At 42.9% G+C, this 25,460-nt stretch overlaps 1 protein-coding gene across 1 annotated transcript; it reads right to left on the bottom strand.

The window, feature by feature from the left end:
• Positions 1-384: 384 nt before the first annotated feature.
• LOC147083105 (C-type lectin domain family 6 member A-like) lies at positions 385-25,000 on the bottom strand. Its single transcript, XM_085980272.1, has 6 exons — positions 24,039-25,000; positions 16,572-16,667; positions 11,637-11,765; positions 10,993-11,144; positions 3,896-4,002; positions 385-1,187 (listed from the first exon to the last, which is right to left on the bottom strand). The coding sequence occupies exons 1-6, from the start codon at positions 24,298-24,300 to the stop codon at positions 1,028-1,030; spliced, it is 906 nt and encodes a 301-aa protein (XP_085836398.1). The 5' UTR covers positions 24,301-25,000; the 3' UTR covers positions 385-1,027.
• Positions 25,001-25,460: the final 460 nt, after the last annotated feature.

Here is a 25,460-nt window from a genome sequence, read left to right as displayed (position 1 = left end):
GGCCGCTGAGTGATTCGCTCTTCTCAATTATAACTCTCTTTCTCCCTCTGTTTGATTCTCTCTGTAAAACACGATATACTCAGTTATACATCTCGCTATTACCTTCTGCTGCTGACTCTCTATTACTCACTCTGCTCAGTTATTTCTATTTCAATCACCCTCTGCTGCTGTCTCTCTCTATCACTCAGTGTGCTCAGTTATTTCTATCTCAATCTCCCTCAGTCGGTGTCTCTCTGCATCAGGTAATGTATGAAGTACACAGATTCACAGTTGGCAATATTAATCCACCAACATCTAGATTAAATATTCTCTGATATTTGACAGATGAACCATTTACCGAAGAACATTCGCGGGTTTTTAGGATATTCTAACAATGCGTTTGCAGAAAGTAATCAATATTTTATTGGACAGCACGCTGCACATTATGCTTCTTGAATATACAAACTGCTCGGTTTTAATGTAATGAAACAAAGATCTTTTGTAACTCTGTCACTGCTATGTTATTATGGCAATACCACTTAAATCTATGAATGAAGTGAGGCTGAGACACTTCTTTAAACGTTCATCATTAAGTCGAAGTCAATTAGTATTCATTATCTAAGGCGTTGGGTAGACTTCTGGAAACTAAAACATTATTCCTGAAATCTTTCACAACCAGCCTATATTCAACTGATAAGGAGATGTGATCTGCTTTGAGCCAATCGGCTTCAATATACCCGAAAGCTTATAGCAACTAGTATAAGCAAACAAAAGGGAAGCTTTGGATTGTGCAATCATAACATAAGAAGAGCGTCTTGGGAATGTGGAGTTTTTCAGTCGGTGTCTGTGGAAGAAAGTGACTGACTCAGGATGTTCTGGAAGGGTCTCTCCAGTAACATTCCGCTCCCAATATAGACCTGCTGTAGATTCCTTGCAGTTTCGGGATTAATGCAGAAATGTACAAAAATCCTCAGGCGAGTCGGGCAATTCCTCCCTTCTTACTTTGTCTGCTTCTGTGCAAATGACAGCGAATTCCGCAAAACTAACGCTACACGACAGAAGCGGCTGATTTTCGTTCACAAATCCACTTGCAATCCAGGGCGCAGCAATAGTCGTTCCAGCCCGAACTACTGACAGTAGCGCAGTTCTCAGCCTGACATTGGGCAATCTGGTGATTGTGGTTGTCCGGTTGATTGTCTATCCAAAATCTGCACAGAACAAACAAATGTCAGTATACGTGTGAGTGGGAAAAATCCTTTTAGTTCAATGAAAGTTAATATTGTGTTGTTTCCGATTGGAATACGGGTCATCAGCATTCCTTAGTTACAGAATTTTACCTCCTCCTGAACCCAGTCATTCTGAGCTCGAGGTGGCTCGTGGGGTTAGGCACTAATAAGCTGCACAGTCACAGAAGGCCCTGTTTTTCAATGCTGGCTTGTCTGAAGTTAGCTGACTTGAAAGGGTAGGAACCGGTGAAGGATTTGGCCTCAGTTATTCCTGAGCACTGAATGGATTCAGACTCTTGACCCAACCCTAACCGTTGCCACGTGAGCTCTACTGCAAACCATTGAGGTGAATGTTCTCGGGGTTCTTCTACTGGGCTGCCATAAGTTCCGTGGAATTTCGATGGCAGCCCCATCTAAGCTAGGGCAAGAAATGAAGAGCAGGACAGACTAGGAGGACCTTCATCCCCTCATATCAGTGGACCATTTAACAGGCAAGGAGGGGATCTTGTCTGATGTGCCCTATGGGCAGAGGCTGCCAAAGGTCACTGGGATAAAACTGCGCCCTTGACAGTAACAGAAACCGGCTGGTAGCAACTCAGGCTCTGCTCCGAGCAATTCCCACATATCTGGGGGTTCCTGTCGAACTTCTACCAACATTACTGGTGGACGATGGGTAGAACCTCAGGGGGAATTGCCAGTCAATATAAGCTACCATTTCCTCTTGGTACAGTAGTGTAGGCTTTATAGGGTATGGTAGTGTATTATTTATCGGGTACGGTATTGCAGGTGTTATAGGGTACGGTAGCTAACGGGTAATAGGGTGATCTACCTTAGTATTTATATTGTATGGTATTTTAGGTGTTATAGAGTACAGTTGTGTAGGCGTTATTGAGTCTGGTAACGTAGGCTAATGTGTTTTGGCAGTTATAGATTATGGCAGTGTATGTGTTACTGGGTACGGTAGTGTAGGGGTTATAGGGCATGATAAAATAGGAGTTAAATGGTACGGTAGTGTAGGGGTATAAGGTAATGTATTTTAATGGTTTTAGGTAAGATTGTGTAAGGATTGCAATGAACGGTAGTGTAGTGGTTACAGGTACAGTGGTGTAGGGTTTATAGAATAAATAGCACAGAGCTTATAGGATATGTTAGTGTAACTGATATAGGATGGAAAGGTGTAGGGGTATAAAGTACGGCAGTGTCGTGGTTGTATGGTAAAGTGGTGTAGGGGTATAGGACGCCATATTGTAGCGGTTATAGTGTGCTGTGCTTTAGCAGTTATAGTGAACGATAGTTCAGGGGGTTGTCGAGGACGGTAGTTTAGCGGTTATAGGGTATGGTGATGCAGAAATTATAGTGTATCCTAGTGTAGCAAATATCGGATGCGCTAATGTTCAGGTGATAGGGTGCAGCCCTGTTGGTTTTTTATGGTATGATAGTCTACGTTAGTGTATGCGTTATAAGGTAAAGAGTGCATGGATTATAGGTTATGATAGTGTATGGGATATTGGAAACCGTACTAAAGGGCATATAGGTTACATCAGTGTCTGAGTTATATGGTATGCTAGTGTCAGTGTTAAAAGTTACGGTAGTGTATGGGTTTTACATTACGACCGTTTAGCGGTTAAAGGGTAAGGTAGTGTATAGGTTATAATTTACTGCAGTTTAGGAGCTAGATGATACGATAGTGTACAGGTTATAGGATACGGTGGTTTTGGTGTTTTAGGGTGCGGTAATTTGAGAGCTATATGACTGGACTAATAATCCAAAGGCATAGATCGATAATCTAGAGAATGTGAGTTCAGATTCCACCATGACAGTTTCAGAATTTGAAATCTGAGAAAAATATATGCTAGTCAAAGGCTGTTATTAGAAAAAGTGAACATAAAGCTGTTAGATTGTGGTAACAACTCAACAGGTTCACTGCTGTCCTTTACGGAAGGAAACACGCTGCCCTTACCCTGTCTGGTGTATATCGGACTCCAGTCCGACACTGAGCTGGTTGAGTCTTAAATGTCCTTTAAATTGGCCTAGCAAGCTACTGAGATGCATCAAACTGCTACAATTAGGAAAAGAATGTTCTCCACCATCTCAGGGTACCTAGCATGAGGCAACATATACCCACATCAAAATGTAATAATCTCTTATTAGATAAAGATTTAAGCTTTCTAATTGCAGTTGCTAATTCCGTATGGATCTACATGCAGTGCGGTTCATTTCCCTTCTTCTAGCCCGATGGAAAACGGGCGTTCTTAGATCAGCCGCCGCCTTACAGCCTGTCCGTTATTGGTTAACATTGAAATCAGTTGAAATGAAAAATGTACAGAAACTAAAACCACCGGCCAATCCTCGGAGCCCATTTTATTCTGGCGGTAAAAGTAAATATTCACCCTAGAAAGCTTTTTAAGGATACAACCTGATCCCAGAGGGTAATTGTAACAGCTTGTCAAAGGCAACAGGAAAGGAAAATTGGTCGAGATGTAGAATTCACGGGCGGTCTGATACCGACAATTTTACGCTTTTGACGTAAGTTAAAATGATCTCCATAGTGTTTCTTGTACAGGCAGGCTGTGCAGACTAACATGATTTTATTCCAGGAATCCGATCTGTCCCGAGGCCACTGCATCACCCAGATCCCTTGGAATGTTTTTCTGCATCCTGTCCATTCACTCACACCTCTCGGTACTCACTTAGGCTCAGAGAGCTGGCCTGTACCATCCACCCATTGCCAGGTGCCTTCGTTTTCCTCATCCGTCATCCCAATCCAGTGATCATCATCTCTGTCCTTAACAAAATCCTTCATGGAATGAAAATATTACACAATTCATAAGATTATTATTGTTACTATTATTAATTGTAAAAACCTGGTTGCAGGGCCGTCGCTGATTCTGTAGCACTGCTCATTGGTTATAAACAGTGAGGAAGGAGACAAGGCAACATAATAAGCAGTGACGTTAAACAGTTTTTTGAAGTAAGTTGATTGTGAAGGAAGAGATATAAAAACAGAATGAAACAAATACAGATATAAAGAAAGAAACAACAAATGAACGGAACAAAGGCTTTGCATTTTATAGCGCATTTCACTACCTCAGGACGTCCCAAAGTGCTTCACAGCCAATGAAGAACTTTAGCAACTGATGTAATGAGCGGAAACACAGCAGCCAGTTTGAGCACAGCGGGATCTCAGTATAAGAATATTCGGTCCTTCAAGCCTGCTCTACCACTCAATAAGATCGTGGCTGATCTTCTACCTAAACTCTACCTTCCCGTCCATATACATTGACTCCCTGAGTTTGAAAATATTTATCGACCGCTGCCTTGAATATACTCAATGACTAACTATCCATAGCTCTCTGAGGTAGAGAATTGTAAAGATTCACAGCCTTTAGAATAAAGCAATTTCTCCTCAACTCAATCCTAAATTGCCGAACGCTTATTCTGAGACTGTAACCCCCCTAGTTCTAGACGCCCCAGGCAAATGAAACAACCTCCCAGCTTGTACTTTTTCAAGCCCCTTAAGCATTTTTATGTTTCAATGGGATCACGTGTCATTCTTCTAATCTCTAGGGAATATAATCCTATTTAAACAATCTCTCCTCATAGGACAATTCTCTTAATCCCAGAATGAATGCAATGAACCTTTGTTGCACTCTCTCTAAGGCAAGTATATCCTTCCTTAGGTTAGAAGATCAAAACATTGTCAGCTGTGACTCAGTTGGTAGCAGTCTTACCTCTGAGTCAGAAGGTTGTGGGTTCATCGAACCCACTCCAGAGACATAAGCAACAAATCTAGGCTGACACACCAGTACAGTACTGAGGGAGCGCTGAACTGTCAGAGGGGCAGTGCTGAGGGAGCGCTGAACTGTCAGAGGGCCAGTACTGAGGGAGCGCTGAACTGTCGGAGGGGCAGTACTGTGGGAGCGCTGAACTGTCGGATGGGCAGTACTCAGGGAGCACTGAACTGTCGGAGGGGCAGTACTGAGGGAGCGCTGAACTGTCAGAGGGCCAGTACTGAGGGAGTGCTGAACTGTCGGAGGGGCAGTACTGAGGGAGCGCTGAACTGTCAGAGGGCCAGTACTGAGGGAGCACTGAACTGTCGGAGGGGCAGTACTGTGGGAGCGCTGAACTGTCAGATGGGCAGTACTGAGGGAGCGCTGAACTGTCGGAGGGGCAGTACTGTGGGAGCGCTGATCTGTCAGATGGGCAGTACTCAGGGAGCACTGAACTGTCGGAGGGGCAGTACTGAGGGAGCGCTGAACTGTCAGAGGTGCCATATTTCGGATGGGACGTTAAACCAATAACCCTCTGCTCTCTCAGGTGAAGGTAAACGATCCTATGGTACTATTTCGATGAAGAGCAAGAATTAACCTCGATGAGCTCACCAATATTTATCCCCCAATTAACATATAAAAACAATCTGGGCATTATCACATTGCTGTTGGTGGGAGCTTGCTGTGCCCATATTGGCTGCTGCGTTTCCTACATTACAACAGTGACTACACCTCCAAAAGTACTTAATTGGCTGTAAAACACTTTGGGACGTCCGGTGGTCGTGAAAGGCGCTGTATAAATTCTTTCTTTTTCTTTCAAAATTGCACAAAGTACTCCAGGTGTCGTTTAACTAAGGCCTTATATAATTGCAGGAAGACTTTTTTACTCTTATGCTCCAATGATTTCTAATAAAGGCAAATATACCATTTGCTTTCCAACTTGCTCGCTGTACCAACATGTTAATTATCGGTGATTAATGCACAAGGGCACCCAGGTCCCTCGGAATACCATCATTTCCAATCTCCCACCATTTAAAACAAATTCTGATTTTCTATTTTCCGACCAAAGTGGATAACTTTATATGTACACAACTTATATTCCTTCTGTCATGTTCTTCCCAATTACTTAACCTCTCTGTATCTCTTTGTTGCCACTTTGCATCATCCTCACCACTTACATATGGACCTAGCATTGTATCTGAAGCGAGCTTGGATACATTGCACTCGGTCCTCTCATCTAAGATATTGATACACATTGTTAATAGCTGAGGCCCAAGAACTGATGCTTGCTGTACACCAACATTTACAGACTGCCAACCAAAAAATTAACCTTTCATTCGTAATCTCTGTTTTCTGTCCGTTGACAAATCCTCAATCCATGCTAGTATATTACTTTGAATCTCATTAGCCCTAATTTTGTTTAACAACCACATGTGTGGCACCTTATGAATGACTTCTGAAAATCCAAATACACCACATCTACTGGTTCCCCCTTATCTATTCTGCCAGTTACAACCTCAAAAATCTCTAACAGATTGGTCAAACACGATTTCCCTTTCATAAATCCGTGTTACCTCTGCCAATCCTATTATTATTTTCTATGTGCCCTGTTACCACATCATTATTAATATAATCCAGCATTTTCAGCCTACTGATGTCAGTCTAACTGATTTCTAGTTCCCCATTTTCTCTCACCCTCTTTTCTTAAATAGTGTGATTACAATTGGTACCTTACAATCCACGGGAGCCCTTGCAGAATCTATGGAATTTTGGAAGATCGAAACCAATGCCTCCACTTTCTCTGTAGCCAACTCTTTTAAATGCCACCGATGTCGGTCATCAGGTCCAGAGGATTTGTTGACATTTAGGCCCATTCATTTCTCCAGTACTATTTCTTTACTGATACTAATTTCTTTACGTTGCTCATTCTAACTAGGCCCTTGGTTCCTCATTATTTCTGGAATATTTGCTGTGTCCTGCTCCATGATGATAGATACAAAGTACTTGTTTAATGAATATGCCATTTCGTTATTTTCCTTCATTATTTATCCTGTCTCTGCCTGTAAAGGATCCACATTTACTTCAGCAAATCTATTGCTTTTTACATGCCTATAGAACCTACTACAATCTGTTTTATGTCTCTTGCTTCTTTACTCTCGTATTCTCTTTTCCCTCTCTTCATCAATTTCCTGATCATCATTTGCTGAATTCTAACATCCTCCCAATCCTTAGCCTGATATTCGTTTTGGCAACATTATAAGCCTCTTCCTTGAATCCAATACTATCTTTAACATCTCTTGTTAGCTACGATTGGACCACTTTTCCCGTGGTGGTTTTATTCTTAAGCGAATTTATATTCGTAATTAGATAGTGACCAGATAATCTAGTTTATTGATGTCGTTTGAAGGATAAATATTAAACAGAAATTATCCTTTTTTTCTTCAACATAGTCCACCTGAGAGGGCAGACAATCCTCGGTTTAACATTCTGTCCGAAATACGTCACCTCTGACAGTGCAGCTCTTCTTCAGTGGGGCCCAGAATAGCCAGCCTGGATTAGCTGCTCAAGTCAATGGCGCGGGATTTGAACCCATGCGTGTGATACCACTAAACCAAGGGTGGCAACTAAAAGGTGGAGAGAGCTGAGGAATTGACGGATTTAGATCTTGTGGACAATGAGCATAGATTGAAGGTGGTGAGGAAACTGGATTTAAATGCAATGCGGCTTCATGGAGCGGAGGTAGAAAAAATGTATAGGGCAGTAAGGTAATAGGAACAAGGGATGTAAGTTCCAATGCTGAAAATTCGAAAAAAGTTTGCTAAAGTAGAAGAAAAAAGAAAGGCAGCAACACAGAGATAGACAGAGATAGCGAAGGAGACAGAAAAAGAGACTGTGACAGATAGACTTCACATCCGAATGGCCTCTTTATCAGATAATAGCCGACTGCAAACCCCTTCATTTGTTAGAAAACCAGCATGTGAGTGTTTGCGACTGTGTGAGTGAGTGTGTGTGTATCTGTGTTCGTCTCTGTATGTTTCTGTATGTGTGTATGTGTGTGTGTGTGTGTGTGTGTGTGTGTGTGATTGTTTTTATTTGCTTATTCTCAGGATGAGGGCTTTGCTGGACAGGCTGACATTTATTGTCCAATGCTAGATTCCTTGAGAAGGTGCTGGTTAGCTGCCTTTTTGAACTGCTGTGGTTCTTGCGGTAAAGATGCTCCTACAATTCTGTTAGATAGGAAGTTCCAGGATTTCGTCCAAGACAATGAAGGAATATCGAAATATGTCCAGTTCAGAATGGCATGTAACTTAAAGGGAGGATTAGAGCTGATGGTGCTCCCATGCGCCTGCTGCCCCGGTCCTTCTAGGTGGTAGAGGTCCTGGGTTCAGGAGATGCTTCTGAAGATACATTGGTGACCTGCTGCAGTGCCTCCTGTGGATAGTGCACACACTGCAGGCACGGTGGGCTGGTGGAGGAGGAGGGAGTTAATCTATAATCCAATGGATGTGGTGCTGCTCAATGGGCTACTTTTACCTGGATAGTTTCGAACTTTAGGAGCATTGTTCGAGCTACACCCATCCCGGAGAGTGGAGATAATCACAACACATTCATGATTTGTGCCTTGTACTTTGTAAGCAGGCTTGGGGAGTTAGGAGGTGAGCCACTCGCCACAGAATACCTTCTTTATGTCCTGCTCTATTCGCCACGGCATCTATATGGCTTGTTCAGTAGAGTTTCTGGTCAATGGTGATACTAAGATATTGAAGGTGGGGGATTCGGTAAAGGTTGTGCCATTGAATATCAAGTGAAAATTGTTACATGCTTTGTAGTTGAATATGAACATTGCTGTACACTTTACTTGCATCTGTCATTCCGGGCTTGACACTTGCACTATTGTCTGTGACTGTATGTATGTGTGCGTGAGTGCCTCTGTTTGCCTGCGTCTGGGCATGTCTCTATAACCTGGACATGAACTGGGGTGGGTTACATATCGCGGGGGCAGAGAATCGGTCGGGAAATCCGTAAGACCGGGTTTCCCAGCATGCTGTTGCGTATTATCTCCACAGCGTGAGATTTTTGTATTTGACACGTGCCCCACCAGGAGGTCAGCCTGATTGACCTAATTGGCTTGCACTCGGGCGTAAAGGACACTGTCGCAGGCCGCAGGGGCAGCGAGGATCTGGGTGGGTGGAGTTCGATCGCTGAGGGTATTCGATTCCAGGGTGTCTGGTCTCGTGTGTATTTTATGGGGGGGTCTGATGGTGGGGCAGCCTGGGCTCCGGGGAAGCACTCCGGCTCTGCTTGGCCCACAAGCAGTGCTGTAAAGGCACATAACTGGCCTAAACTCTCTACACCTGCTTCAGCTGCTTGGTTTAACGAGGCCTGGGAAACCCGGCCAGCCACTTATAAAACCTGCAAAGTAGGTTAAAACAGGTTGGCAACCTCATTAATATATTTGAATTGTGTACCCGTCTCCTCAGAGGGGCTTGACTCCCACCGCTTGTCCTGCCTCTGATAAAAACAGAAGTGAGTAGGTTGGAGGCAGGATGTGGTGGGGTTTCAGATTTTTAAATTTTCATTCCTAACCAGACTCCAACGCAGTGGGGCTGCTTACATTCAGCCATGTGTCTCTGTGCCTGTCTGTGTCTGAGATTCTTCTGTATGTGTGCGAGTGTGTGTGTGTCTGTGTCTGTGTCTATGTGGGTTTTGTCTGTGACATTGTTTCTAACCATGTGCATGTGTGTGTTGGTGACTGTGCACCTCTGTCTTTGTATGTCTGTGTGAGACTGCGAGGGTGTGTGTGACTGTGACTGTGTGCCAATGATCACAGCCCCAGGACAACGCTGCTGTAGATCCTAAGTGCAGTGTTTAAGGCACAAACAAATTCAGCTGCTTCATTAATGACCTTCTCTCCATCATAAGGGCAGACGTGTGGATGTTCACTGATGATTGGACAGTGTTCAGTTCCATTTGCAATTCCTCAGATAATGATACAGTCCATGCCCGAATGCAGCAAAACCTGGACAACATCCAGGCATTGGCTGATAAGTGGCAAGTAACAATCCCGCCACACAATTACCAGTCAATGAATTTCTCCCACAACAGAGTCTAACCACCACCGCTAGTCATTGAATGGCATTACCATCACCGAATCCTGCACCATCAACATCCTGGGTTGTCAGCATTTTGAGAAACATAACTGGACCAGCCACGTTAATATTGTGGCTACAAGAGCAGGTCAAATGCTGGGTATTCTGGGACAGGAATCTCACCTCCTGACTCAGCACAGCCTTTCCACCATCTACAAGGCACAGGTTAGGAGTTTGCTGGAATGCTCTTCACTTGCTCCAACAACACTCAAGAAGCTCGACACAATCCAGAACAAAGCAGCCCACTTGCTTGGCACCCTATAAACCACCTTAAACATTTACTCCCGACACTTGCAACGCACCGTGGCTGCACTGTGTACCATCTAGAAGATGCACTGCATAAAATCGCCAAGGCTTCTTCGGCAGCACCTCACAAATCCGCGAGATAGACAGACAAGGGCAGCAGGCACCTGGGAACATGGTCACCTCCAACTACCCCTCCAAATCACACACCATCCTGACTTGGCACTTTATCGCCGTTCATTAATCGTCGATGTTTCAAAAGCCTGGGAATCCCTCTCTAACAGCATTGTAGGAGTACCATCACTACAGGGAATGCAGCGGTTCAAGAAAGCAGCTCACCACCACCTTCTCAAGGGCAATTAGGGATGGGCAATAAATGCTGGCCATGCCAGAGATGCCCTCACCCCATGAACGAATAAAAACATGCCAAGGGACTCTATGGTGTAGATCGAACACGCCTTAAAAACACTTCTTTGCTCGACTGCACAACATTCTATTTCCATGTATTTAATGGGAGCAAAAATCACTGATGGACGAGTGCAGGTTGGAAATTTCATCCCCATACTCTTTGCTCTTATTAAATTGATATCGAGTTTAGATTTTGACACTAGTATGAAATCTCACCTCTTCATGTTTACTAGTGATCACCACAAGATGGGATTCATTCCCAATGCAATAGTTCGCACTTGAAATCCAATTCCGTTTAACAGTTGAAAAAAAGTAACAACTTCCATTAAAAAACTTCCATTCGTTTGAACACATTACAGCATCGCACTCTGAAAGACAAAAGGGATTGTTCACATAATTCAGTAGAAATACAGAAATAAATGTATTATGTAGATCGATGGATAGATAGTTAAATAGATGGTCAGCTAGAAAGATAACAGAGAGACTAATAAATAACTGGGTGCATGGATGGAGATATAAATGTGACACTGGATAGAAAACATGATAATTAGAGATAGAATATGGATACATATGGTTTAAAACTCAAATTTGGCATGTCCGCAAAACTGATGGCAGATGATCGGCCACACGATTGTCCTTCATTGCACCTCAATAAGGGGCTGGCGGCCAATCTGCTGTAGCCAGTTTACCTGATAGATCGATCTATAGCTACATAGATAGCGAGATAGCTAGATAGATAGATATAGATGTGTACAAATGGATCTCAGAATTAATTGGTTGTGACATGGATGAGTGGGTGGCTATGTTAACAGTTGGACGGATGGATATATTCCTGAAATGTTAATCTTTATTATACATACCAGGAGCGACCAATTGATCACAAAATCTTCTCCAGATTTCCATGTATTTTTCCTGGAGATGTGTAACATTACGATGCAGTTTCTCCAGGGTCGTAAGTTGCTCATCATTTTCCATGCGAAGAAAATATCCTTAAAATACGTGAAACTTTTACAACATCAATTAATCTGATAAATTAAGACAAACTATCAATCACGGCTGAAATTAATTGAAGGGTAAATCCTGTCAGCACAGCTCGGCCCCGTGGCATGCTCCTCCTGCACTATGTAGGAAATGAGGGACACTTCCTGTGCCCCTGACGATCATGTGTGCTGGAAGTGTATCCAGCTGCAGCTACTGACAGACTGCATTGCGGCACTGGAGCTGCGAATCGATACATACTTGAGCATTCGCGATGCTGAGGACATCATGGATATCGCAGGCTCGAGGGGCCAAATGGCCTACTCCTGCTCCTATCTTCTATGTTTCTTTGTTTCTAAGATATATTGCTTCACTGCTTCTGAAATCTTTTGAAAATTATATAAAATCACAAATATTGATAGTTGTTTATGAATATCAATAATGCAATAGCAATACAGTTGGAAAGTATTGTGGGGACAACGGACATTTAGTCTTTACGTTGCATCCAACCTGCTTTATGGGATACTGTAATGCGCATGGAAAAACATCATAATTTACAGAGATTGTTGAGGAAATTTATTCCACATTAAATCTCATGTGAATGAATCTGGAATGTGCTCCACTGGGAGCGTTTGCAACTCAAGTGCGCTGTTGGGATGTTTGATGGGACAGTGTATGGAGAGCGTTAAACTGTATCTAACCCGTGCTGTACTTGCCCCGGGAGTATTTGAGGGTCCAGCTTATTAGGAGCTTTATTCTCGATATAACTTTTGATGTACCTGCCATAGGCGACTGTTCACACGAGGTTTTACTCACTATCTAACCCGTGTTCTACAAACCTGAGAAATATTGACGTGACAGTGCGGAGCAGCTTTACTCTCTGATTGCGAGTCAAGATCTTGTGATGGAGGAGACTCAGTCCCCGACCTTGGCAAAAGGTATGAGGTACTTTATACCTCTATGAATGCGAAAAATGACTGCAGGAAGGATGGGCATACTGACCACGGCACTCCCTTACAGAGGGCATCCAAGTGGGGGGATATGGAAGGAATGTGGTAGGAGTAGGGAGCAGTATAGTCGTGGGGATAGATACTGTTCTCTGCAACCGCGAAAGAGAGTCCCGAAGGCTTTGTTGCCTGCCTGGTGCCATGGTTAAGGATATCTCCTCATGGCTGGAGAAGAACTTAGAGTGCGAGGGGGAGGATCCAGTTGTTGTGGTCCATGTAGGAACCAACGGCATAGGGAGAACTAATAATGAGGTTCGGCTGAGGGAGTTTGAGGAGCTAGGGTCTAAATTAATCAGCATAGCCGCAATGGTAATAATCTCTAGATTACTACCTGAGCCACGTGCAAATTGGCATAGGGTCAAGCAGATCAGAGAGCTAAATGCGTGGCTCAAAGAGTGGTGTGGGAAACGAGGTGAAAATTCATGGGGCACTGGCACCATGACTGGGGAAAGAGGGAGCTGTTCCGTCGGGATGGGCTCCACTTAAACAGGGCTGGGAAAGCGTCCTGGCGAATCGAATCATGAGGGCTGAAGAGAGGGCATTAAACTAAAAAAATAGGGGGTGGGTGATAGGGAGGGGTCAGGTGAAGCTACATTAAGAACGCTAATGAGAAACAGCAAGGCAATATAGCAGTGTAAAGATTTGGATAAAAATTAAGCAGAGTGTAACAGGAAGGGACAGAAAGTTTAAAGGTAGCAGTGCAACAGAGAATCAGCTCAAAGAAGGGAAACGTGTTAAAAATGTAAATTAAAGGTCCTTTGACTAAATGCACGAAGCATTCACAACAAGGTAGACGAACTCGTGGCACAAAAAGAGATAGATGGGATTAATCTATTAGCCATTACAGTGACATGGTTGCAAGGTGGTCAAGTTTGGGAAATAAATGTTCCAGGGTACTTGACCTTTCAAAAGGACAGACAAAATTGAAAAGGAGCGGGATTAGACCTGATCATAAAGGATGACGTAAGGACAGTAGCAAGAAAGGATCTCAGCTCGGGAGATCAGGAAGTAGAATCAGTATGAATGGAGATATGGAATAGCGAGGGGCAGAAAACACTGGCAGGAGTAGTATATAGCCCCCTAACAGTAGATGAAAAGTTGGACAGTATATTAATCAAGAAATAGTAGGAGCTTGCAACAAAGGTAGTTCAATAATCTTGTGGGACTTTAAAATTCATATATTCTCGACAAATCAAATTGGCAAAGGTCGTCTGGAGGACAAGTTCATGGAATGCATTCGGGACAGTTTCCTCAAGCAATATTTCATGGAACCAACCAGTGAACAGGTTATTTAGATCTTTTATCGGGTAATGAGACAGGGTAAATTAGCAATCTCAAAGTAAAGGATCGTCTGGGGCAGAGTGATCATAATATGATAGAATTTCACGTTAAATTTGAGAGTGACATGTCTAAGTCCGAAACTAGACTCTTAAACTAAAATAACGCCAATTACATAGGTATGAGGGGCGTGTTCGTTAAGGTAGATTGGAAAAATAGATTAAAAGGTATGGTAGTAGATAAGCAGTGGCTACTGTTTAAACAAATATTTCATAATTCTCAATAAAAATATATTCCATGGTGAAACAAAAACTCTACGGGAAAAGTGAGCCAACCTTAGCTAATTAAAGAAGTTAAGAATAGCATTAGATTGAAAGAAGAAGCTTATAATGTTGCAAAGAATAACGGTAAGCCTGAGGATTAGGAGAATTTCAGAAAGAAGCAAAGATTCAACAAAAAATAAAAAAAGGGACAAAAATAGAATATGAGAGAAAACTACTAAGAAATATAAAAGCAGATTGTGAGAGCTTCAACAAGTATGTAAACGGAAGAGAGCAGCAAAGGTAAACGTTGGACCCTTAGAGGCTGAGACAGAAGAAATGATTATGGAGAATAAGGTAATGGCAGAAACGTTAATAAATATCTTGTATCTGTCTTCACAGTAGAAGACACAAAAAGCGTACCAAAAATGGTGGGGAATCAAGGGTCAAATGAGGGTGAGGAACTTAATGTAATCAATATAATTAGAGAAAAGGTACTAGAGAAGCTAAAGGGACTAAAAGCCGGCAAATCTGCTGGACCTGATGGCCTACATCCTAGGCTTCTAAAAGAAGTGGCTGAAGAGATGGTGGTTGCATTGGTTTTGATATTCCAAAAGTCCCTAGATTCTGGAATGATCCCAGCAGATTGGAAGGTCACAAATTCAACACCGCTATTCAAGTAAGGAGGGAGAGAGAAAACAGAGAACTGCAGGCCAGTTAGCCTGACGTCAGTCGTCGGGAAAATGCTGGAATCCATTGTTAAGGAAGTGGTATCAGGGCACTTAGAATATCGTAACATGATTAGGCAGAGTCAACATGGTTTTATGAAAGGGAAATCGTGTCTGACAAATTTATTAGAGTTTTTGAGGATGTAACTAGCAGGGTAGTTAAAGGGGAAACACTGAATCTAGTATATTTGGATTTTAAAAGACATTCGATAAGATGCCACATAAAAAGTTATTACACAAGATTAGGGCTCATGGGCTTGGGGGCAATATAGTAGCATGGATAGAGGATTGAGTAACGGATAGAAAACAGAGAGTAGGGATAAACGGAACTATTTCAGGTTGGCAGGCTGTAACTAGTGGGGTGCCGCAAGGATCAGTGTTGTGGACTCAGCTATAGACAATCTATATTAATGACCTCGATGAAGGGAACAACTGTAATGTATCCAAGTTTGCTGATGATACAAAGTTAGTAAGCAGAGAAAAGAACACAAAGAGTCTGCAAAGGTATATACATAGACTATGTGAGTGGGCAGTAAGCTGGCAGATAGATTATAGTGTAGGAAAATGTGAGGTTATTCACTTTGGTAGGAAGAATAGCAAAACAGAATATTTTAAATGGTGAGAAACTTTCAAATGTTGGTGTTCAGAGAGATTTGGGTGTCCTCGTGCAAGAAGCACTGAACGCTAGCATACAGGTACAGCAAGCAATAAGGAAGGCAAATGTCATCTTGGCCTTTATTGCAAGGGGCCTTGGTGCGATCACACCTGGAGTAATGTGTACAGTTTTGGTCTCCTTATCTAAGGAAGGATATACTTGCCTTGGAGGCGGTGCAATGAAGGCGCACTAGATTGATTGCGGGGATGAGTGGGCTGTCCTATGATGAGATATTGTGCAGAATGGGATTATACTCTCCGGGGTTTAGAAGAATGAGAAGTGATCTCATTGAAACATAAACGATTCTGAATTGGAATGACAGGGTAGATGCTGGGAGGTTGTTTCAGTTGGCTGGTGTATCTAAAACGACGGGGCCTAGACTCAAGATAAGGGTTAGGCCATTTAAGACTGAGATGAGGAGGAATTTCTTCAATCAGATGTTTGTGAATCTTTGGAATTCTCTGCCCCAGAGTGTTGAGCATGCTGAGTCTTTGAGTATATTCAAGGCTGAGATAAATAGATTTTTGGAGTCTAGGGGAATCAAGGGATATGGAGATCGGGTGGGAAAGTCGAGTTGAAGTCGATGATGAACCATGAACTTAGTGAATTGTGGAGCAAGCTCGAGGGGCCAATTGGCCTACTTCTGCTCTTATTTCTTATGTTCTTATGTTCTATATTACCTGTGCTGCAACATCCCTGATTGTGTTTGATGGGTCGGTGTGGCGGTGCTTTAATCTCTATATAACCTGTGCTGTACCTTTCCTAGGACTATTTTGATAGGACGAAGAAAGCATTAAAAATTATTCCTGCCTGTTGTGTCTCAAACGTGAACCAGGATGAGATAAAATGAAGTTATTAAGAGGAAAATAATCAAATTAATTTTACTGACCAGTTATTACTTGCGAAACAAGTGTAGCAATTAGAACGCAACAGGTGACCAGGAGGACTATTGCCAGCGCCTTCCAGACGACAGATTTCTTGGTATCTGCAATGAGAAATTGTTTGGCGAATTAACGGAAATGAAACAAAAGAATGGAATATATGTGGCTCTGGGCTGATCAGTGAAATCAGAGGAGTTTGCGATACATTCAAGAGTAACTGAAATCATTTGCAACAAATTTAATTTGTTGGTGATGTGCATCACGTAACATCTGTATAAGGAAGGTACAGAGCAATGAATTTATAATTTTAAGAATATTGAATGGTAATCAGGAAAGGTTTGTTAACCATTTTATGATAGACTGTTAAAGTTGTTGCCTGTGAAGTGTTTATGTTTTCGGGAGTACTGGGGATTCTGGGCTTGCTCTCATTAGAAAGAAAAACACTGAGGGCTAATTTTACATTTGTTCAGTTTAAAGAAGTGGTGATATTGGATACACCACGTATTATACACCCGTACATTTTACATCATTGTTGGATTTTAAAATTCCCAGCCAGATATAGGGAACAGAGTTGAGCAGAATTATTTTTCTCACCGCAGTTCGAGCGTCTTTGGAACTCTCTTTCTCAGAGGGCGGTGGAAGCAGAGTATTTGAATATTTTTAAGGCAGTGGTAGATAGATTCTTGATAAGCAAGGGGGTGAAATGTTATTGAGGCACCGAGTGACCTTCTCCTGCTCCTAAATCATTTGTTCGTAACATTTTCAATGTGCCATTTGCGTGTAAATCTGAATTCATTGGATTGAATATTGGGCTGTTTCTATGATTGATAGCTGCAGGTAATATTCTAATTGCAATTCAGGAAATGGCAGACTTACTAAATAATGAATCTGTATTGGTCTTCGCAGTGCAGGATGAGGATAAAATACCAGAGATGCAAGGAAATCCAACAATAAATCAAGGGGAAGAACTAAATAGATTCAATATAAGTTTAAAAAATGTTGATGGAGAAATTAAGGAGATTAAGGATAGACAAACTTCCAGGACCCAATGTTTTCCAGCCCATGACTTGTAAGTAGTAGGTTGAGAATTGCTGGTGCGTTAGTCAGATCTTCCAAAAGACTCTCATTCAGGAAGCGCGCACTTGCTTTGGAAATTTGCCAATGTCACTCCAAAATTTAAGAAGGGTAAAAGAAAGAAACTCGGAAAATATAAGGCCATGACTCTAAATTCCGCTATGGGGAAGTATCTAGAATCTGTTATTAGGGACAGAGTGACTGAACATTTGGATTTGTAAACGGTAAGTCATGTCTAACGAAGCTAGCTGAATTATTTGAGGCGCTAATTGACGTTGTAGATAAGGGACTGTCTATGGAGGTTATGAATATATACTTCCAGAAGGCATTCGACAAGGTTTTCCTTAATAGATTGTTAACAAAAATTAGAGTGCATGGAATTGGAGGCAATCTATAGGCTTGAATAAGTTCGGTGGTGTGTGACAGAGATTGGGGATAATGGATATTTCCTTAAATTGGCAAGATGAGCCATGTGGTGCCCTCAGGTATCTGTACTGAGGTGCATGTTTACATTATTTTTATAAATGTCTTGGATGAAGTAATAGAGAGCAGTATACCTAAGCTTGTCGACGATGCTAAGTAAGGTGGCGCTGGAAATAATGTAGATAGGAGCAGAACGTTGCAAAGGGAAATTGTTAGGATAAGTGAGTGAGAAAAACTGCGGCAGATGGAGATTAACGTGAGAAAGTGTGAAGTCAACCACATTAGGTTGAAGAAAGAGGGATCAGAGAATTTACCAAATGGCGAGAAGCTATGATCTGTGGAAGAGCAGCTAGATTCAAGGGTCGAAGTACAGAATTCACTAAAACATAGTGGCAGGTACCAAAAAATAATTTAATGGAGTGTTGGCCTTTATCTCAGGAGGGCTGGAATACAAAGGGATGGAAGTTATGTTACAGCTGTGCAGAGCTCTGGTGAGACCCCATCTGGAGTATCGCATTCAGCTCTGGGCACAGCACCTCAGGAAGGATGTATTAGACTTGGTGAGGGTGGTGTGCAGACTCACTGGAATTCTCCCGGGGCTTAAAGTGTTACATTATGAGGACAGATTGCACAAACTATCCTTGTATTCCCTTGATTAAAGGAGATTAATGGATGGACTAATTGTGCTTTTTAAGATCAGTAAAGTACTTCATAGGGCAGATAGAGAGAATCAATGTCCTCTGGTGGAATAATACAGTACAAAGGGGCCTAACCTTACAATTAGAGCGAGGCCGTTCAGGAGTGATGTCAGAAAGGACATCGGCACACAAAGAGTAGTGCACATCTGGAACTCCCTGCCCCAAAAAGATTTTGAGGCTAATTTAGTTGCAAATTTCAAAGCTAAGGTCAACAGATTTTAGTTAGGCAATAGTATTAAGCGTTACAGAACCAATACGGATTGATGGAGTTAAGATACAGATCATACATGATGCAATTGACTCGCGCAAAGACTCAAGAGGCCGATTATTGTCCTATATTCCAAAATCCTTCCTATGTTCCTAGGTTCACGCTATACGACTGGGCAGCAGTAGATTTGTGGTGGTTTTAACCCACCCCACCCAGTGTAGTACACATCTCTTCTCTTTGCTTAACCTTCTTAACTGCCTCGGTCATTTTCTCCCCTTCGTAGTTCACCATCTTACCTTTCTATTTCAATTCGAAAACTGTAAATTTCATGCTCTCCCTTGTCTGGTTCTCCTTCCAAGCTGTGCACATCTGCTTATCTTCATACCTTTCAACTTCACAACTTCATTCGTCTAGTTCAGTTTCTCATCTGCCAAAGAGCATTGTCACTTGACCAGTTCATCTCTGCCTAGGTTATCTTCTCTCTTGTATTAGTTGACCTTCAGAGATCTCTATTTCACCTTCTAATCAGTACAGCTCACCTTCTTCATTGTCTGTTTCACCTGCTCACCTTTCCATTTCACTTTCTCATCTGTGAACTTCAACTTTCCCCCTCTGCAGTTCACCTTCTGTCCTGGCCACTCACTTTCTCATCTGTCTCGTTCATATTCTCGCTTGTCTATTTCACCTTCTGAACTTTTATGGCACACCTCATCAGCTAAACAGTTCACCTGCTCACTTATCTACGTCTCCTTTCCATGTAACTTTTGGCTTGTATACTTCAATCTTCTCATCTGTGTATCTCATATTCTCAATTGTTAAGTAGCTCACCTCCTCATTTATCTATTTCTACTGCCTAACTATGTAATTCACTTTCTCACTTGTTTTGCTCAGGTTCCGGCCTCTCCAATTCCATTCTCACTTACATAGTTCAATATCTGACATGTATCGGCCTGCTTCTCCAACGTCTACTACACATTTTGTGATGCATTTTTACGACAATATGGAAGCAAACTCGTTTTGCACCTATTGCTCAAATTACCAGCTTGATCAAATTGAGTTTAAACAGATTATCCTGGTGATATTTCAATTCATGATCTCCGGGCTGCCAACTTTTCGCTATAAACGCAACGCTAACATTCACCTTCTCAACTGCCCTGTTCACTATCGCACTTAATTTCTTAACCATCTCACCTGATAATTCCTCTATTACCCGTTTGGTTAATCTTCTTACCACAACAGTTCACAAACTCTACTATTGGTTCAGCAGCTCACCTGCTTATTTCATGTTTTGACTTGCCTCTTTCACCTTTCACTTGTTTATTCATCTTTTTCACATGCCTATTTAATCTTATCACTTGTGTAGTCCAGCTTCTTAACTGACTAGTCCACATTCTCAGTTGTCTAGTTAAGCGTTTGACTTATGTAGTTGACTTTATAATTGGCCCCTGAGGCATACCAGTTAAATGAAAAAAGACACTGATCCATTCACTCAGCAGCTTTCTCTCGCATCCGTCTAATCTGGAGAATGCAGGTAAAACTGTGGCTTGCGTGAAGCGGTTTACAAATCTAGGATCTCTGAGCCAGGAGTCATGTTCAATCTTTCCTGAACTACGATACAGAATTGCCCGAAGGCGCTCGGTAAAGCTGAACGTGGACAACAAATTTTGGTCATCGTATTCCTTGCTTCCAACAAAGCTTGTCCTTTATAAAACGCGCATCAATCCAATTATCCTGGATACATCAGAGATATGAACTGTCTCGCATGCAGACCAGGCCCAAATTGATCCAGTGTTCCAATCGCATCACTGCTGCAACCACCATATTCGGAGATGTGGCTACGTCACCAATATTCAGGTCAGAAAGTTGACCTCCGAGCCGTCATTAAGGGCACGTGACAAGTATGGACTGCACACAGCATTTCCACGATACTTGCAACCTGTGGCTTGATGGTCTGGAAATGATAAAATAATAAGCAGAAGCAATTGGCTCTCTCACCGTTACAGTTGACCTCAGGCCCCAGAATATCCTGACCTTCAGCATGACGAGCGCAGAGAGCATGAGAGTTGGCGATGTACCGACGTGCTGAATGAATATGCTACAATCATCTTCGTGATCACCTGCTGTATTGTCTCAGATGTTTAGTTCACCTACTCACCAGTCAAAGTTCACACTCTTAGTTAATCTAGTTCACCAACTATTCCGTTTTGTGTGCTTTCGCACTTCTTTAATCCACCTTCTCACTTTTCAATCTAACGTTATCTCCCACCAAGTTCATCTTGTCACATGTATAAATCACCTTCTCATCTGTGTGCGCCGCACAATCAAATGGTTCTTTCATTGTCAAACCTGTCCAGGTCACCGTGTTACCTGAATCGGTATTATTTCCTCGACCTCGTTCACCGACCCACCTGATTTGTTAATCTCTCACATCTTTCATCGTCTCACCTGCCTGCGTAACGTATTACCATAATATTTCATCTTTCAATCATCTCGCTCATTGTCTCACCTGAATCCTTCACCATTCACCTAACTAATTAAAAATTCCCACTGTCTGGGTCACTGTGGCACTGGTCTAGGTCAGTTTGACACCTGTCGAGGTCACTGTGCCACCTGTCTATTTCACTGTATCAATTGTCTAAGTTACTGTGTCACAGGTCTATTTCACAACGTCACAGATATAGGTCACCTTGTCACCTGTGTCTTTCACAGTCTCACCTCTCTAAGTCGCTGTGTCATAGGTCAAGTTCACTCTGTCACCTGTCTAACTCACGGTGTCACAGGTTTACGTCACTGTATCACAGGTCCCGGTCATGCTGTCATCTGTGTAGGTCACTTTGTCACCTGTGTAGGTTAATTTGACACGTGTTTAGGTTACCATGTCACGTGCCTAGCTTACTGTGTCACTGGGCTAGGTCACTTTGTCACCTGTCTATGTTACTGTGTCACTTGTTTAGGTTACTGTGTCACGTGTCTAGGTTACTGTGTCACTGGTCTAGATCACTTTGTCACCTGTCTATGTTACTGTGTCACTTGTTTAGGTTATTGGATCACCTGTCTACGTTAATGTTCACGTGTCTAGCTTACTGTGCCACTGGTCTAGGTCACAGTGTCACCTGCCTAGGATACAGTATCAGAGGTGTAGTCCACTGTGTCACTTGTCTAGTTCACTGAGACGCCTGTGTGGGTCAATGTGTCATTTACCTATGTCACTGTGTCACAGGACCTAGTCACTATGTCATCTGTCAAGTTCACAGTGGCTCCTGTCGACGTCATTGTGTCAGCTGTCTAGGTAAATTTATCACAGTTCTCGTTCACTGTGTCACTTGTAGATTTAACTGTGTCACCAGTCTGCATCACTGTGGTACCTATCTAATCACTGTGTCAGGCCTACGTCACAGTCTCACCTGTCCCGGTTACCATATCCCCTGTCTAGTTCTCTGTGTAACCTGTCTAGGTCACTGTATCACTTGTCTAGTTCTACACTTAACCTGGCTAGGTTATGCTGTCCCAAGACTAGTCACTGTGTCATCTGTCTAATGCACCATGTCATCGACCTAGGTCACTGTGTTTTCTGTCTGGGTCGCCGAGTCAGCTGTCTATTTCACTGTTCCTCCTGTCTGGATCATTCTTTCTGTCCAGTTTGCCTTCTGATCGGTTTACTTCATCTGTAGCATTTTCTTCCTCACTTGTCATTTCAGGTTCTCTCATCTCCACTTCATCTTCTCACCTATGTAGTACACCTTTCCATCTGTCTATGGCACCTGCTTAATTGTTGAGTTCATTTTTCTATCCTGTATGCTTCACCTTGTAACCAGTATTTTTCAGTACCATTTCGGACAGTGCATTTACTGGATAATAATGGGGCAGCAATACTTCTAAATCTTATGGGAAAATATATGCTTTTTACGAACCAGTTGTGAAATAAACATTTGGTATAAAAACAACTTTGCAGTAAAAATATTGCAACTTCCCTTTGGTCTCCGGATGCACAGGAAACAGCTGTTGTGAACGGTGAACATGTAATCAAATCAGGAAGTTACTTTAGAAAATAACGGAAATACTAATGCCCGCAATAGCTTGGTTCTGTACATAAATAAAATTCAAAAACATGAAGTTCAACAAAAAATGGTCTACTCCATTCATCAAAATCTCCTGCTGCTGTTCCTGGCAGTGCAGAATTGAAAAACCGCCATGGTAGGCTGCCTAGAGACAGCAGTGAACTTTGGCTCACTGAGAATTTACACTGCTTGAAATGTAGTGCAGATTGTATTACACATACACACACATACCCCCCCACACACACACACACACACATACCCACACACACAAACATACCCACACACAATCTCACACACATACCCACACACATACAGATATATATGTTGAGGGAGAGAGTGTGCCACATTGAGTTACTATATACATGTATATACACACACATATATATACATAGAGAGATTGCCAGATTGAGTTACAATACATATAAATGCATTTGCTTATAGAACAATCCATGATTTTTCCAATATACTCCCCACCCCAGTCCCTCCTTCAGAAGAAAAAACATTTAGGCACAGCTCAAAAAAGTCTAAACATTGTTTTACTGATATCCGTCACGTTTCTGGTCACTGGCCCGAGCTCTCATTGTTCATGTTGGAGCCGGCCAGTTCAAACGATATTTAAGCATGGACGGGAATCCCGTCCAATACAGCTCCCATTAGAACCTCTTGCCCACTGTTTCTGGACAGAGTAACTGGATGGCAATCTGCAGCTTGAATCCCCCGTTAACCGTCCCCGCTAAAATGAGAGTCCTCAGATCCTTAATATGCGGCTGTCAGGACCGTGTCCAGACCAGCAAACCCTGAACAGATCAGGCTTCGTGCCTGGACCCCTGTGGACTGTATGTCTTCGATGCAACTCCAAAGCGTTCAAGTATCTAAGAGTTAAACAGACACAAATTTCAAAGGTGGTAATTAAAATGGGACGTACCTGTCAGCACAATGCCACAGAGCGACAACAGTAACTGCCTGGTTACCCTAAAGCTATGTTGCTATTTACTGAAGAAACGGCTCCTGTACCTGCATTGCTGGACGGAGGTGCTGGAAGTTGTTGCTGTCGAGAAGTTTGCGAGAACTTCAATTCTGCATAACTGATATCAGCTTCCATTCCACCATCAGTGTGCAGCTTCTGTGAAGCTGTGTTGTTCAGGGGTGGTGTAAAAGGCAACAGTGCCGTTTGTCGGAGGCGGGGTTCGCTACTTCTCATTTTCTCCGCTATGCTGAGGATGTGATGCCTGTGTTGGAGCTTTTGCAAGCGTCTCTCAGAATGGTGGAAAAACATGTTTGTTTTTAATTGAAATATAACCGAACATACATATTCCTTTTTTTTCAGTTTATATATTATGGGGGTAGCAATTCGCTGGATGGGGATTTAAAAAAAGTCAGCCTACATTCTTTGGCCTGTCAGGCGCTCTGCCCGATATTCAGTTCCATTGGCCTCGATGTTAACCCCCCCACGACGGGCGGGAGGTTGTCTGTGGTGCAAGGTGGGGGGCGGGGCAGTGTGGGGGGGTGGGTGCGAGCGGGGTACATAAAAAAGAAAAAAAGGCGACCATTGCTGTTTGGTGCTGGGTTTTGTGACACCCCGGGCAGTAGAGGGCTGGGACACTTAATTAAAATATTTAAATCGGGCTTCTACAATGCAATTGGGAGAGGGATTTAACGTTTTCTGATGCTGGTGGAGGTTCACAGGGGTGGGGAATCCCAGCAGTGAAAGTGAGGCGGGAGCTGCCGGCTCCATAATGTAATGGCCTCTTTCAGCACTTCCTGTGGGCCAGCAGGACCAGGACTCTCGCTGGTCCCACAAAGAAGCGATCAGCATTCCCTCTGCCGTTTGCCACCTCTCTCTCCACCTGCCGCGATCGGCGACCCTTCCCCCCTCTCCGGCCCCGATGGCAGCTTTCTCCCTCCAGCGGATGGCGACCCCTCCCATCAAACCACCGCCACCCCACGAGCACCGATTACCGACCTACTCCTCCCGCTTTGCCGTCTCTCTAACCCTCAAGCACATATCACCGACTGTCCCCACTCCCGCGATGTTCTCTTTAACCCCCAACACCCAGGTCCAGATCACTGACCTTCCCCACTCCAGATTGCCGGGGGCTGATGCCAAGTGTCCATGGCTGTGACCTCCTGCCGCTGGTTTTCACACCCGGCCTTCTGCCAGGATGTCTACTTGACCGGTAACAAGGCGACAAACGGGAGAAAAAACTATAATGTGGACCTGCTGTTTAATTCAGAAAGACCTCCTCGTCCCCGGTCTAACCGGGTTCTTTGTTCTGTGTACATCCCCCACACCCTCTCCGCTTCCCCGTAAACATTGTGGCCATTGACTTCATTGGTCTAGCAATATCTAAATATTATAATTACACGCACAAACAGAGAAACAGATATATATATTTTTAGTAGATAATAATCTATAAATCTTTCTCTGTCTCTATT

The sequence above is a fragment of the Somniosus microcephalus genome, unplaced genomic scaffold, assembly GCF_052327205.1.
Source record: "Somniosus microcephalus isolate GS21.2 unplaced genomic scaffold, FLI_Smic_1.0 scaffold90, whole genome shotgun sequence".
NCBI lineage: Eukaryota > Metazoa > Chordata > Chondrichthyes > Squaliformes > Somniosidae > Somniosus > Somniosus microcephalus.
The sequence above is the reverse complement of the archived record's forward strand: the minus strand, read 5'-3'. Positions and strand labels throughout refer to the sequence as shown.

Coding starts and splice junctions, on each gene's coding strand:
- LOC147083105 (XM_085980272.1), bottom strand. CDS start 24,300: ATGTTTTTCCACCATTCTGAGAGACGCTTGCAAAAGCTCCAACACAGG. Junction 11,766..16,571: donor TGTTTCGCAAGTAATAACTG/GTCAGTAAAATT, acceptor ACGTATTTTAAG/GATATTTTCTTCGCATGGAA. Junction 11,145..11,636: donor TGATCAATTGGTCGCTCCTG/GTATGTATAATA, acceptor TTTGTCTTTCAG/AGTGCGATGCTGTAATGTGT.